Here is a 13935-nt window from a genome sequence, read left to right as displayed (position 1 = left end):
ATGATTGTTAAGTCAACTTTTCTCCAAAGGATTTAACCTTAATATGATACAATTGTTAGAAAGTAATAATAGAATTTGATATAATACAACTTACAACCTTACTTGCATATTATAGATCACTATTCAACCCTCATCTCTACTTGGCTTCCAATCTTTGTAGTTCTGATAGCTTGTTCACCCTTCAAGCATTCATCCTCTTTAAGCCTTCATGCTTAGTTCGCCATTGCAGACTTCTCCTCTTGGATCACTTAATGAAGTAAACCCTCTTCCTTCACCTTGTCAGATTTTCACATCAAAACTCTCTAAGCTCCATCCAACATCCAATCTAGCTTCATGACTAGACATCCCTACATGTAGAGAATTAGAACTCTTTTTCTTGCTCATTATACATCTCAAAATTTAGGGTTTTTGATGGATTAGGTAGGATACAATGTATCTACCCCATATCTTGTCTTCTCTAGAAATTTCTTCTAAAAATCTATTTAAATTTTCCTCCAAAACAGTTTACATAAGATTCTGTGTCTCCAGCTCATCAATCTTATCTTCCTCCTAATTTACAAGTTCCAAGAAAATAAACTTGTCGGCTTTTAATTTGCAAATCTTTGATCTTTTTCATAATGTAGTAGCTCGGCATTAACAATTTACTGATGCTCAACACATATTGTGTTACTCAGCATCAACTAGATTTTACTAGTGCTCGACACCTATTGAAAATCACTCAACATCTACTAACTTTCTTGGCATCCACTAGTTTACTCGACATCCACTAGGAATTGCTTTCACTCAGCTCCAACTAACTTTTTGCTCGGCTTGCACTGACTTTGCTAGGCACCTTCTATTAACTTGGTCAAGCTTAGCAAATAAACTTTGTCCAACCTTATTCTTCTAAACTTTCTAAGTGTAGTCAATCATTTTGTAACCTCAAGTAGATTATCAATAGATTATATTATCACTGTCTTAATTGATTCTTGCACTTCAATATAATCATAACTCAACCTTTCCTCTAGGTACTTTTGTTACATCTTGTTGATCAAATCCTCTTTATTAATCAACTAAGTGATAGTGCTTGAATCATATAAGCAATTTTCTTACCAACATATAGCAGGTTTGACATTAGTGACAAAACAATGATTGAAAACACACAGTCTTCTTTCAACAATCTTTCCATTCAAATGATCTTTTCAATCATATATCAACACAAAACACGTGTTTCACTTTGAAATCTTAACCTCTCCATAAAAAAAGAGGTTAAGATAAATTTCCAAAACATGTATTCCAAACCATTAACCTTAACCTCTCGTCCAAAAAGGTTAAGGTTAGAGGTTCAAAATATGTATTTTTGAGATGGTTATTAACCTTTCAGTTGATAAAAGTAAAGAAAATGAAAGGTAGAGACAATGGGGATTATGCAGAGTCAAAGAAAAAGCATTCAAGTTTGAAAAGCTCTCAAACCGCTTACTCATATATTGAAGAGAATTTATGCAGTGAGCAATGGGCCATGTTCGAATTTCCAAGAGTTGAAAGGCATTTGAATATAGAAGTAACAATTGAAAACCTGAGCATGTGACTTTCTTGAACAATCAACCTCTATCATTTCCTCAATCTAGCCCATGACACATTGGATGGTGTTATTAAATCAATTTCAAGTGAATTGAATTCACTATGTGAAGAGAGTTTGGAGTTTGTGGCACCTTGATCAGATATGAAGAAGAAGATGCGATAACTGTTTGACAAAATGTTTGGCCCACTTTAGACATCGTTTGGATCATGAGATGGTTCAAATGCTGTGGAGATCATGCAAATGCACACAGAAGTTGAGTCGTGTTGTTCATCTGGTGTAGAAGACCACAATCACTACTGAAGTTTGTGTTGACAAACTTTATTCTAAGTGTGCCTTTATCCTTGTTTCACATTCCAGATTTCTATTGCAAAATATCATATTCCATGATGATTGAATGTGTAAAAGCCGACCCTCAGATGATTGCCACTAGTAAACAAGTCACAAAGCAGATGTGTATGTGAATGGTAGAGTTACGACTCTTTTAGTCCCAGGTCATTTGATGTAATGGCTCGATAGAGAGGTAGTGAGCAGGGACATAACATGTAAACTGTTTGACAAAATGCTTGACAAGCTCAAGGTCATTATAGAGAAGCCGTATAATGCAAAGCATTCCAATATGCACTCCTGTGGTCTTGATTAAGTAGGAGGAAATTGCACAATACCATTAAGAATCGTTGGAGTTGAGATTCAAATTCATCAAATGGCTAGATATCTAAAGCAAGGACTAGCTATATCATTTGTGGCAAGGATTCCCATACACATCATCTTAGCCTGCAACACATGATTCTACAATAAGTGAGATATTTCACATGAGGAAAGGTTGTTTCAAAGCTAATACCGACGAGAATGACTTGGTGCTATATTTTCTTTATATAATTATCACACAATGATGATAGCCTTGAAATGATCAACAAAGAAGCTGTTGATTTGGAAAACATACCCATTGAGGAGGTGTTTGAAAATCTTAGGGCAGGTTTGACCTCAAACAAATTGGATGAGCAGTTGAAGATATTTGTATACAACAAGCTCGAAGAAAAAGAAGGAAAGTAAGTTTCTCAAGTTTCTTGGCTTTATGTGGAATCCCTTATCATGGGTTATGGAAGCTGCAACAATTATGGCCATTGCCTTGGCAAATGGTGGAGGGAAGCAACCTAATTGGCAAGATTTCATTGGTACCATAACATTGCTCATCATCAACTCCACTATAAGTTCTATTGAAGAGAATAATGTTGGCAATGCAATTGCATCACTAATGGCTTGGTTGGCTCCAAAAGCAAAGGTTTTAAGAGATGGTCAGTGGAGTGAAGAAGATGCTACCTGTTTGGTTCTTAGAGACATAGTTAGCATTAAACTTAGAGATACTGTTCCTGCACATGCTCGACTGCTTGAAGGAGACCCTTTAAAGATTGACTAGTCTACACTAACTAGAGAATCATTGTTTGTGACTAAGAATCCCGACGATAGGGTTTACTCTGGATTAATTTGCAAGCAAGGCAAAATTGAAGCTGCGGTTATAGCTACTGTGGGCATGATAATTGAAATTATAGTTCAATATCCAATTCAGCATCGACCATATAGACTTGGAATTGATAATCTATTAGTGCTTCTAATTGGTGGGATTCCAGTTGCAATGCCCACTATTCTTTATGTAACTATGGCCATTGGTTCACATCGCCTTTCTCAACAGGGTGCTATTACAAAAAGGATGACTGCTATTGAGGAAATCGTTGGGATGGATGTGCTTTGCAGTGATAAAACTGGAACATTAACACTTAACAAGCTTACTATGGACAAGAACCCGATTGAGGTATTTGCAAAAGGAGATCGATAAAAATTGATTATTCAATCTTCCTGTCGAAAGATGTGAGGTTTAAGTTTCCGATCATACTTGGTTAATTTTGTAGAGGTTAATTAACCTCTCCAAAATTATGTATTTTGAAAATAGTTATTAACCATAGAGAAGTAGTTAATAACCACAGAGGAGTTGTTCTTAACCTTGATGCCTATAAAAGGAATCATATTGGCTTTGTAAAGGGACTTTTTGGACTTTAGGAAAAGGGAAAACTATGCTAAAATTTTGATCAGAAGATAATATTTGGAAAGTATGTAAGAATTTTGTCTTTGTAATAAAAAAAATTCCTCTCAAGTTCTTGGTGCAAGAAAATAAAGGAACGTGCAATTTTGAAATCTCTTCTTTCAAATCTAAATTGTTAGAAATATTGATTCTCTTTGTAGTGAGCATTTTCATGGTATTGTGAGAATGTTTATGAATCTTTGGATCAATATTGTGCTAGCGATAATTCTCAAGCATAGATCTTGATTGTTATAATTAGCCATTTAAGCTAGTCCAAGAAAGTTTTGAAGTCATTTGCTGCATTTTTTATCAATGACTTTCTATTGATTTTTTAAAGTTTAATTTTACTTTTATTTGAAGATTTTTAAAATTACATCATACAAGGGAGTTGCCCCTCTAAACGCAAAGGAATGCTGCATACCAAGGGCCTATCCAACTGTTGTGAACAATTTGCCACATACACTCTGTTGGGCCATTTTTATAGTGACAAATCTGTTTACCAACATATTTATATAAATTTGTAAAAAAAATGTCAAAGAATATTTGAGAGCTTTAGAAGAAAAAAAACATTTACCCTAAAAATAAAGCATTTTTATAATATCCCGGGGAATCATTACAGCCCAGCAATGAAGTTACAAGAATAATAATATAAGACAAATAAATGATATCTAGTCAATGAATATGGACCATAAAGTTGTAAGAATAGTCACACACAAACAAATGATATCTCACCAATGTAGAAGTGACTAAATGGAGGATATCCACATCTTTTTAAAAATCTTTTTGAAAAAAGAAATAATATTAAAAAAAAATGGAAATGGAATATATATAAACATATGTATTAATATTTCAATTTTTATTTCAGTATTTTTAGTGGTTTCTAGATGGATGGGCTATTCTCTATTCAAAATGTATCATTGATTAAATTTAAAAAATTATAAAATACAATAGATTTTCTTGAAATTTTCGACAGTTCTTCATGATCTACATATTTCATGGTCAAAAACAATAAAAAAAATTTGGATGGAAGATAGCCATTAACTTTTAAAATTTCTACCATAGCTTATAGGCTAGTTAGATGCATAGGGAATCCTGAAGAAAGAAAGATAGTAGTATAATGCAATCTTCTAATTTCATTTTTGATAGAGGCTCAGCTTTTTTTTGCTTAGTCTCTTTGGTTAAGAACCAAGGACTAAGGGGTATCCATTCCGTCAAAATGTCCAGGGCATGATCCTGGCCTCGTCTCTTTTACATGTCAAGGGCCTTGCATTCAGGGAGACTTGATCCCTGATAGACACCATGAACCTTTCAACTTCACAATAGACCAAGGACCCTTTGACCAATCTTCCATTTTGAATAATTAAAACCACTGAATCATGGTTCATCCTTAAATGTTATAGAGAGATACAACTAAAATATAGCACTCTGTAAACATTTCTTCGGAGGCTGACGCCAAGAGCAATTACCAATCAACATGTTCTCAAATGCAGGATGTTCAAGGAGGTTCATTTGCACAAGTGTCTTACAAGATTTCAATCCGAAGATTATTATGTCGGCCATTGACAACATTTAGTTCCCAATATACTGAGATTTGCATTTATATCTTTCAGATGCTAGTTATAAACTAAATCCGCTCTTTTCTAACTCTACAAATTAATTCGCAGACTTTCATTTCTGGTACAGGAGAGACTCTTTGGCAGATATACTACCACTTCTCCTGAGAAATGATAGGTTATATTACTAATTTTCCATAACCACAGGAATTCCTACATTGATAGTGCATTTTCTGTACAAATTTAGGTTTCATTATTAATTTTTCCATAGCTACAGGAATTCCCGTATTGATAGTGTGTTTATTGTACAAATGAGCTTATAAATCCTCGTTTTCCAAGACTAATACATTCACCACTTTGATTTTAAGGGAAAACATAAGGAACAACAATTGGAATCAGATATAGATAAGATCTAAGAGCTGTTTGAAAAAATAGAAATATTCTTTTATTGCACGTAAGAACTTTGCTGTTTTATTTCCAGCATCCGTTTCTGTTTGATGGCAACTTTGAAACAAGAAACGTAAGAGGTCGAAGTACCTACCAATAGTATAATGAAGTATAATGAATGTAGAGTTGAAATTTGGTTGAAGAAGAAAAATGGAGATGTAGGTACAAAGAGGGTTGGGGAGAGGTAGAGAAAGAGAAATGGGTAGAGAGATGGAAAAAGATAGAGTGAGATATAAGGTGAGAATGGCAGGGAGTAAAAGAGAGGAAGCCATATAATTGTATAAAGCAAAAAGTAGAAAAATATGACTGGGGTAGAGGTAGAGTAAGAGAAATAGAAATAAAAATAGATAGAGATGAAAAATGAAAGAAGAGATATAGAATGATAGAAAGATGGAAATTAGATAAAAAGAAGAAGAGATACAAATATACAAAGTAAAAAGGAGAGGTAGAGATAAAAAGCTATAAATGACGATATAATGTGATAAAGAGAAAGTGAGAGAGATATACTTGGAGATATAAAGAAGGAAATTAGGAGAGAGATAGAGTGACATACATTATAATTGAAAATGGTAAAATGTGAGAGCTAATTTGTAATGTTTAGTGTAACATTGTAAAAAGAAATTGCTCCTAAAATTATCACATAAAATTAACAAAGTTTGGAAAATAATTTTGTATAAGTTTGATATAATAAATTTTAATACTCACATTCTATATTTGAATAAATACATACAATTTCTTTGAATATATTAAATTTTGGAAATGTAAAACAATAATTAAGCATAAAGTTTTCCTAGTCATAACAATATTGGAATATGTTTGTATCTTTCAAATGGGAATGCCATGGAGCAATTGAGAATTTAGTGAATGGAAAGAGAAACCAAAAAGTATTTAAAATATTAAATAAAGTATATATATATATATATATATATATATATATATATATATATATATATATATATATATATATCAAGTTGCACTGTAATTTTTAAAAAATGTATACTATAAATTTCAATTGAGTAATATATTGAAAACTAGCATAGATATCTTAAATAAATCTAAATCTATCTAAAGAAATGGCGATACATATCCACTACAAAATAATTAGAATTTAATTTACTACATCTAAAATTATTTATATTTCTTTTATCTTCATTTATTTAAATTTTTACTAACCTGATCTTTTTATTTTAATTTTTTAAAAATGAATATTTTATGTAGTATTTATTAAATATTTTTTAAAGTATATTTTATTTATAATAAGAAACTTTTGACATGTAGATGGTTGTCAAATTTAACCTAAAAGAATAAAAATTAACATTAACACGCTCACACCATCCCACTCTCCCATTCTGCCATTGTAGAATGCCTATCATGCCTATCAGCATTAATTAATAAATTAATAAATTAATTTATATAAATATTATCTAAAATAACAAATATCATTAAATTTGTAAATAGAAGTATTATATAAATGATTTTAAGTATTACATAAATATATAATATTAATGTTGTATAGAAAATATCAATATAATTATAAATCTTGAAACATAATGAATGTCTATTTGAAGTAGATTGCAAAATTCCAAATTATCTACAATTTTAACTTATTATTTAAACTGATTTGCAGCAAAACTATTTTAAAAATAAAATCGAATTTTCTTAAATAAAATAAAAGAATTTGATACGGAGGGAAACTAGCCATAGGGCGCTGTTCTAACATTGTCCATAGTGTCAGGTTAAAGATTCATATGCAAGTTTGCCAATCTCACAGGATAACGCATTAAAAAAATGCTAAATAAACAATTTATTTTAGTACTAGCCCTTATATCAGGACACGAAAACGTCTAGAGTATTCGAAGGACAGTTTGTAACATTTACGCACAATCAATGGAGTAGACGATAATATTCATGTGAAAAGATTGAGGCATATTTTTAGTGAACTTTATTTTTCCTCCCTACATTGGTACAATTAAATATTTAATAGGTTTTATTATTGCATCTAATGGATGCAATAGTATTCCTGCCATTGGCAAAAACTAATAAACCATCATCGAATAATATGTTCATTTTAAGATTACCACTGGTATTTCGTTCGACCATTGTTTTTCATATTACATCTGTTCCAACGCTGATATACATAAAATGGCTTTAGAAAGAACACTGCTTGTGCATTCAACAATTTACAATTGTAAGAGCACGGGAGGTGCTACCAATTTATCTATATTATATATGCAAATAGCGGTGAGAAACATGACATTTGATACAAAAAATAATGAATCAGCTCAAATACCTTACTGCTTCTATGCCTATACATTAGCAGATTTCTTGGCAAGGAGATCTGAAATCTTATTCGTATAAAAGTCAGGTTGAATACTGTTCTTAGGGTTTTCAAGCATGGATAATGTAGTCACACCTGTATCATAATAATTACGAACAAACTGAATATGATATATGTGGATGATATATATGTAAGCCGGGAATGCACATAAAATCACAAACCAAATGTTATGTGCACTATATGAACGTAAATTATGTATGTTTACTGAGCCACATTTTACGCTCAATATGTTTAAATTATGCTAAAGACATGATAAAGAAAATATGGCTGCTAATCACGAACTTGTGACATCTAACATGTTTAACGACAATATGCATACACATCCAATGCTTAAAAAGGCGAAAGAAGAAAACATAGTTTCCATATTACCTGAAAGAACAAGAAGCGTTTTGCAGCCACCATTTTGGCCAAATAAAATATCAGTGTCCAATCTATCACCTACCATGCATATTTGTGACTTACTAATCTGAAACCTGCACATAAAGACCATGGAAAAATGTAAGAGTGAAATTGGAGCCATAAAAATAAAGAAAATATGTTATCATAATGAATTCTGTGGCCATTTCCTTTTGTCATTTTAAATTTGGCCTGCGTCAGTATTGGATAACTACCTATTTCTTATTACTTGAGAAGTTTATCTGGGCAAACCTTAGTGAAAAAACATCATAAATGTAAATTTGATTGGAACAAATTCAGAGGATGCCTCAAAATCCTATAGGAAAAGCTTTACCACTTTTCTACGCCACACTGCATTTTGACAGCAATTGTCTTTCATGGGTAATGGTATAGACTTTTGTTTATTTCCTTTTACATTTCACTAAAATGCAGGACAGTGCCAACAATGCTAGATACCTTACAGTACTCTTGTCAAATTTAAAGGGGAAGGGGATCCTAATATGAGGTTGATATTTATTAACTTCAGGAAATGTAGGCCTTGCATCTTCAGCAGATTTCATATGATGCCAATCTTTATAAGAGCAATATCTTTCTAGGCTTATTTACTAAGCTAATGAAAGCATTTAAAGAAACCTATCTTCAAACCTTTGGATGCAAAGTTGCAAATTGAAGAGGTCTTTAAGTAGCAAATGGTCAACTAACAATTAGGCAGGATGCAAGACTGGCTAAATGATAAGCAAACACATGCAGCATAAAATGCAGACTAGCTGTTAAAAAAAGAAAAACCAAATCATTGGCTATTAATAGTTCAAATTTGCAAACATAAGACAAACTCAAGATTCAGTGACTTGGCAATATTAACCAACTCAGAATGGTTCATGCACATAAAGACCATGGAAAAATGTAAGAGCGAAATTGGAGCCATAAAAATAAAGAAAATATGTTATCATATAAGATATTATCATAATAAATTCTGTGGCCATTTCCTTTTGTCATTTTAAATTTGGACTGAGTCAGTATTGGATAACTACCTATTCCTTATTACTTGAGAAGTTTATCTGGTCAAATCTTAGTGAACAAACATCATAAATGTAAATTTGATTGGAACAAATTCAGAGGATGCCTCAAAATCCTACAGGAAAAGCTTTACCACTTTTCTACGCTACACTGCAATTTGACAGCAATTGTCTTTCATGGGTAATGGTATAGACTTTTGTTTATTTCCTTTTACATTTCACTAAAATGCAGGACAGTGCTAACAATGCTAGATACCTTAAAGTACTCTTGTCAAATTAAAAGGGAAAGGGGATCCTAATATGAGGTTGATATTTATTTAACTTCAGGAAATGTAGGCCTTGCATCTTCAGCAGATTTCATATCCTTCCAATCTTTATAAGAGCAATATCTTTCTAGGTTTATTTACTAAGCTAATGAAAGCATTTAAAGAAACCTACCTTAAAACCTTTGGATGCAAAGTCGTAAATTAAAGAGGTCTTTAACTAGCAAATGGTCAACTAACAATTAGGCAGGATGCCAAAGACTGGCTAAATGATAAGCAAACACATGCAGCATAAATGCAGACTAGCTGTTAAAAGAAGACAAACCAAATCATTGGCTTCTAATAGTTCAAATTTGCAAACATAAGACAAACTCAAGATTCAGTGACTTGGCAATATTTACTCAGAATGGTTCATGCAATGGGCAATTGAAAGTATCCTGAGACAACAGAGTAAGATAATGTTAGAATCAAAAGTAGTATCAATTCATTTTGTTAGGGTCTTAAAGACAAGTGTTTTCTTTTGTGTGTACATGCAGAGAATTAAGAAACAAAAGTGAAGAATTAACAAATGCTAGCCCTCAAGTCCCCACTCTAGCATCTCCTAGTTCTCTTGGCTAGTCATGCCATACTATTGCCAAATTCCAAGTTCAGGCCTGGCTATAATATCACCAATAACTACCAGTGCATTAGAACTAGTACACAAAAAAGGCAGTTTATGATACCAATTTACCTTGTTTTATATAATGACACAAGAGAATATGTCTAATGTCTGTTGTGGCCAGTGATATCAACGCCTTATGCTACTTCTCATCCACTCCCTATACACTTACAAAGAAAGCACAAATAACTGATCCATCACCCCTATAACCTCTTCTATCGTTATGGTTACTTCTCATCCACTCCCTATACGCTTACAAAACAAGTGCCAATAACTGATCCATCACAACCCCTGTAGCATAATAATTGGTTGAATTTACTACTCCTTCAATGGATGTTTGGGTTTATTTGAAACTTTCTCGTCCTACTATCACTAATGCCTTGTAACGTCCCTTTTTTCTAGGACATTATATTTCTGTGTGGCCAGCTCACTTTGCCTAGGTCTCGGGAGCGAAAAGGATCTTTACGAGGTTTAGTTCGAGATTTGGCTGAGACATTTCCAGTTTTAGACCCATCAAAGTAGTTTTGACAAGTTGTCCAGATGCTTACTATTTTTAGTAAGTAAATAGAGCTCAGTATTCTTGATATCCCAGTGTTGATTTGGAAGCGTCTCGTCAAGAGCTTTCCAATGAGCTATTGCTCGTGCTTATCCGAGTTCGTTTGATCAGTTATTTTAATGCCTGATGATTATGTAGGTTTTGACTAAGTGACTATTAAAGTTCATTTAATGTGTCACTTTATTTTAAAAAGGTACTATGTCACTTAACTGACTAAAGGACAAAAAAAAAGTGTTATCCCACATTGCCTACAAGAGCGTGCATCACATTGGGAAAAGTGATAAAAGGTACAACAAGCTTCACATGAGGGCATATATGAAGATATAATATTTAAAACAAATATTAATCTGGGAGCTGGGAACAGTTGCTGGTTATTTCTTTGAGGACGCAAACCCTTGAAGAAGCTTTGGAGGTTGAACGCAAACCTACCCTTTTTACAGGTTTATTTATATTTCCAATTTGACTGTTATTTTCTGTGTATAAGATTGGATTACTTGGATTGTTGCACGTTATTGTATTGCTGTTGTATAATATAGTAACACATTGTGATGGTTCTTTGAGTTAACACCTGGTTTTAATATGTACTTCTGATTATTGGAGAAATAAAACAAGTTCTTCTAAGTTTCTTTGAATGCAAATCTGCGGGTTACAAGTCATTTAGGGTCCGTTTGGTAGCTGGAATTAGAATGGAATTGGCATTCGGAATTTTAAAAAAATTCTAATCCATTGTTTGGGTCCGCACAATCGGAATTGGAATTGGGAAAAAGTGGAATCCGGTATCCCCATTTGACCCCCCAAAACAAGGATTCCAAATTCCTTCAAAATATTTGTTATTTGGAATTCCCGTTTTAATTCCCATTTTTTGAAAATGAGGATTTCAACTAAAGTAAAATTTAATTGGGTTTGACTTCCGGATGCCCATTTGGGGGCACTTTTTTTCGCACTAATTTTTGAAATTTAATTTTTTTAAATAGGGGGAAAATTTTCCACTATTACTTGCTCATATAGTTGTCACTGTTGAGTAATTTATCAGGCTTTTTCCGCTTGATCCGCCTCAGTAGTTACTGCAAAAAAGTTTGGTGAAATAACTTTTTCACATACATTGTTTCTTAGTTAAATGAATCGTATGCAAGACAAAAAAAATCTACTCTGTTGATTTTTTTATGGTGTAAAAGTGTTTCCAAGTAAGATTTCATAAAATTTTAATATAAACATTTAGACTTTGCACCTGTGAGTTTGAATGTTGTGATGATCAAATTTTTTATTGGATCTCTACAAATATTTTTTTTTTTAATGGGATGTTTCTAACTCTTATTTCATCAATTCTTGTGATTCGAATTCATTCAATGAGACTTGAACAATATACATATTTCATATTAGTAATTATGTGAATTATAATCAATGGTATTTTTTTTATAGAGCAAGAGTCATACAAGTTTTAGTATCCATTAGTACAATCTCGTCCTCATCCATTATGATAATGTTTACTTTCAACATGACTTAATCTTTTTATACTTGTTAAAAATGTTTGGACTTCAACAAACCAAATAAGTATTGAATTTTTTTGCATGATGATAATGCTACAGCTGGATGATAATATTTTGCATGTTGTTTTGACTAGTATTCCAATTCCACAATGTGCAACCAAACGGAGGAAATCTATATTCTCACAATGAATTCTTGGTCAACCAAATAGTCCCAAATTGGATTCCCTAATCATAATCTGGATTCCAAGTTCCAAAATCCCAAAGCTAGCATTCTGAATGCCAATGCTTAATTTATATTCCAACAACCAAACGGGCCCTTAAGGTTCTGAAATTTATATCACATATTGGTTTTATTGTTTGGATTTAATTTCTGCACTTTAATATCGAGGGTTTTTGGGACAATATCCAGAAAGGTATATTACATGCCTTGTTAAGATTGTCATCTCCATGATGCTTATAGGGTATTTAAAAGCCTCCCCTAGGTTACAAATTTGCAAAATACTTAGATCATCTCTTGAATTGACCCTCTTAGCTTGGTGACTGATTTGTCCCTACCAAGCACATTTCACCCTCACTTTCATGGCATCTCACTATGCAAGATACTTGGCCTTCTCTATTTGTTTGATCCTTGACCAATCACCAGATTCTTGATCAAGAAAAGATCTATGCATGAATTGTCATACTTGCTGCCGAGGAACCTTGCATCTGCTTTCTGAAGGAAAGAATATGTTGACAACCCTAAATCAAAAGTAGCTATTGACATCCCCTTGCCAAAATGTGTCCAAAGGTCTTACCCATACTTTGCCTACATTAGCTAGTTTAGCATTATTTGAGTCATTCATCCACAAGTCATTGAACTTAATGCCCCTTTCCTTCTACATAAGCATATGACCATCTGTATAGCTATAGAAAGAAGTCTATAAATTCTTCATACAAATTCATATGGTGGTTCACACACTCATCAGCATTCGCTACAAAATTTTCCTCAATAAATTCAATGTTCTGCTTGAACTATCTTTGAAAGTTCTGTTGTATAATACTCCATACCATAGCAACACATCTTCCAAATGGGATGGGCCTATCTCAACCATGAAAGAAATTTTTTCTTACACATTTCCTAGTTATCTTAACTAGCCATGTCATATCATTCCGATTGCTATGATCAAACTACCTAAGTGAAGATTACTAATATATACCAATGCATGAATACACTAGACACAAAGTATGATACAAATTTCCATTGTGTTATGTCATTGCACAAAAGAACAATTACTTGGGCTACTTCCAATCCTTGTTTGTATGCTTATAAATTAGTTGGCCATTGGTGAGCCATCACTACCTTGGCCTATTCTCTCTCTACAAATGGCATCTCTGCAAAGGAGGCCTACATTCCCCAGTAACTCACCTTTCACTATAATTATGAATATCCTATCAAGATTCTTTTCTAGATGAACTATGAAAGGTACTTATAAGCTACCCTAGGTTAAAATTTAGCCATCAACACATGTGGATCATCTCATGTTCTCTCAAACCTACCCCGTTGGAGTCGATCTAGGGCCTCTTGTATTTGGGTGTTGAATAGGAGC

At 32.9% G+C, this 13935-nt stretch overlaps 1 protein-coding gene and 1 pseudogene across 1 annotated transcript in view; one reads left to right on the top strand and one right to left on the bottom strand.

Moving 5' to 3' along the window:
* Nucleotides 1-2657: 2657 nt before the first annotated feature.
* LOC149562677 (plasma membrane ATPase 1 pseudogene) lies at nt 2658-3392 on the top strand (annotated as a pseudogene).
* A 4293-nt stretch (nt 3393-7685) lies between these two features.
* The window catches only part of LOC149562676 (phosphoglycolate phosphatase 1A, chloroplastic-like), a 258106-nt gene continuing 251856 nt past the window's right edge, over nt 7686-13935 (bottom strand). Inside the window, exons 10-11 of the mRNA XM_089826124.1 lie at nt 8343-8446; nt 7686-8048 (exon numbers count right to left, since the gene is read on the bottom strand). Of these exons, the coding sequence (XP_089682250.1) occupies nt 7942-8048; nt 8343-8446 (211 nt within the window). The 3' untranslated portion in view covers nt 7686-7941. The remainder of the gene's footprint in view (nt 8049-8342; nt 8447-13935) is intronic.

The sequence above is a fragment of the Cupressus sempervirens genome, chromosome 4 (genome assembly GCF_028749045.1).
Source record: "Cupressus sempervirens isolate cs-2001-9-10 chromosome 4, ASM2874904v1, whole genome shotgun sequence".
Lineage (NCBI taxonomy): Eukaryota > Viridiplantae > Streptophyta > Pinopsida > Cupressales > Cupressaceae > Cupressus > Cupressus sempervirens.
The sequence above is the reverse complement of the archived record's forward strand: the minus strand, read 5'-3'. Positions and strand labels throughout refer to the sequence as shown.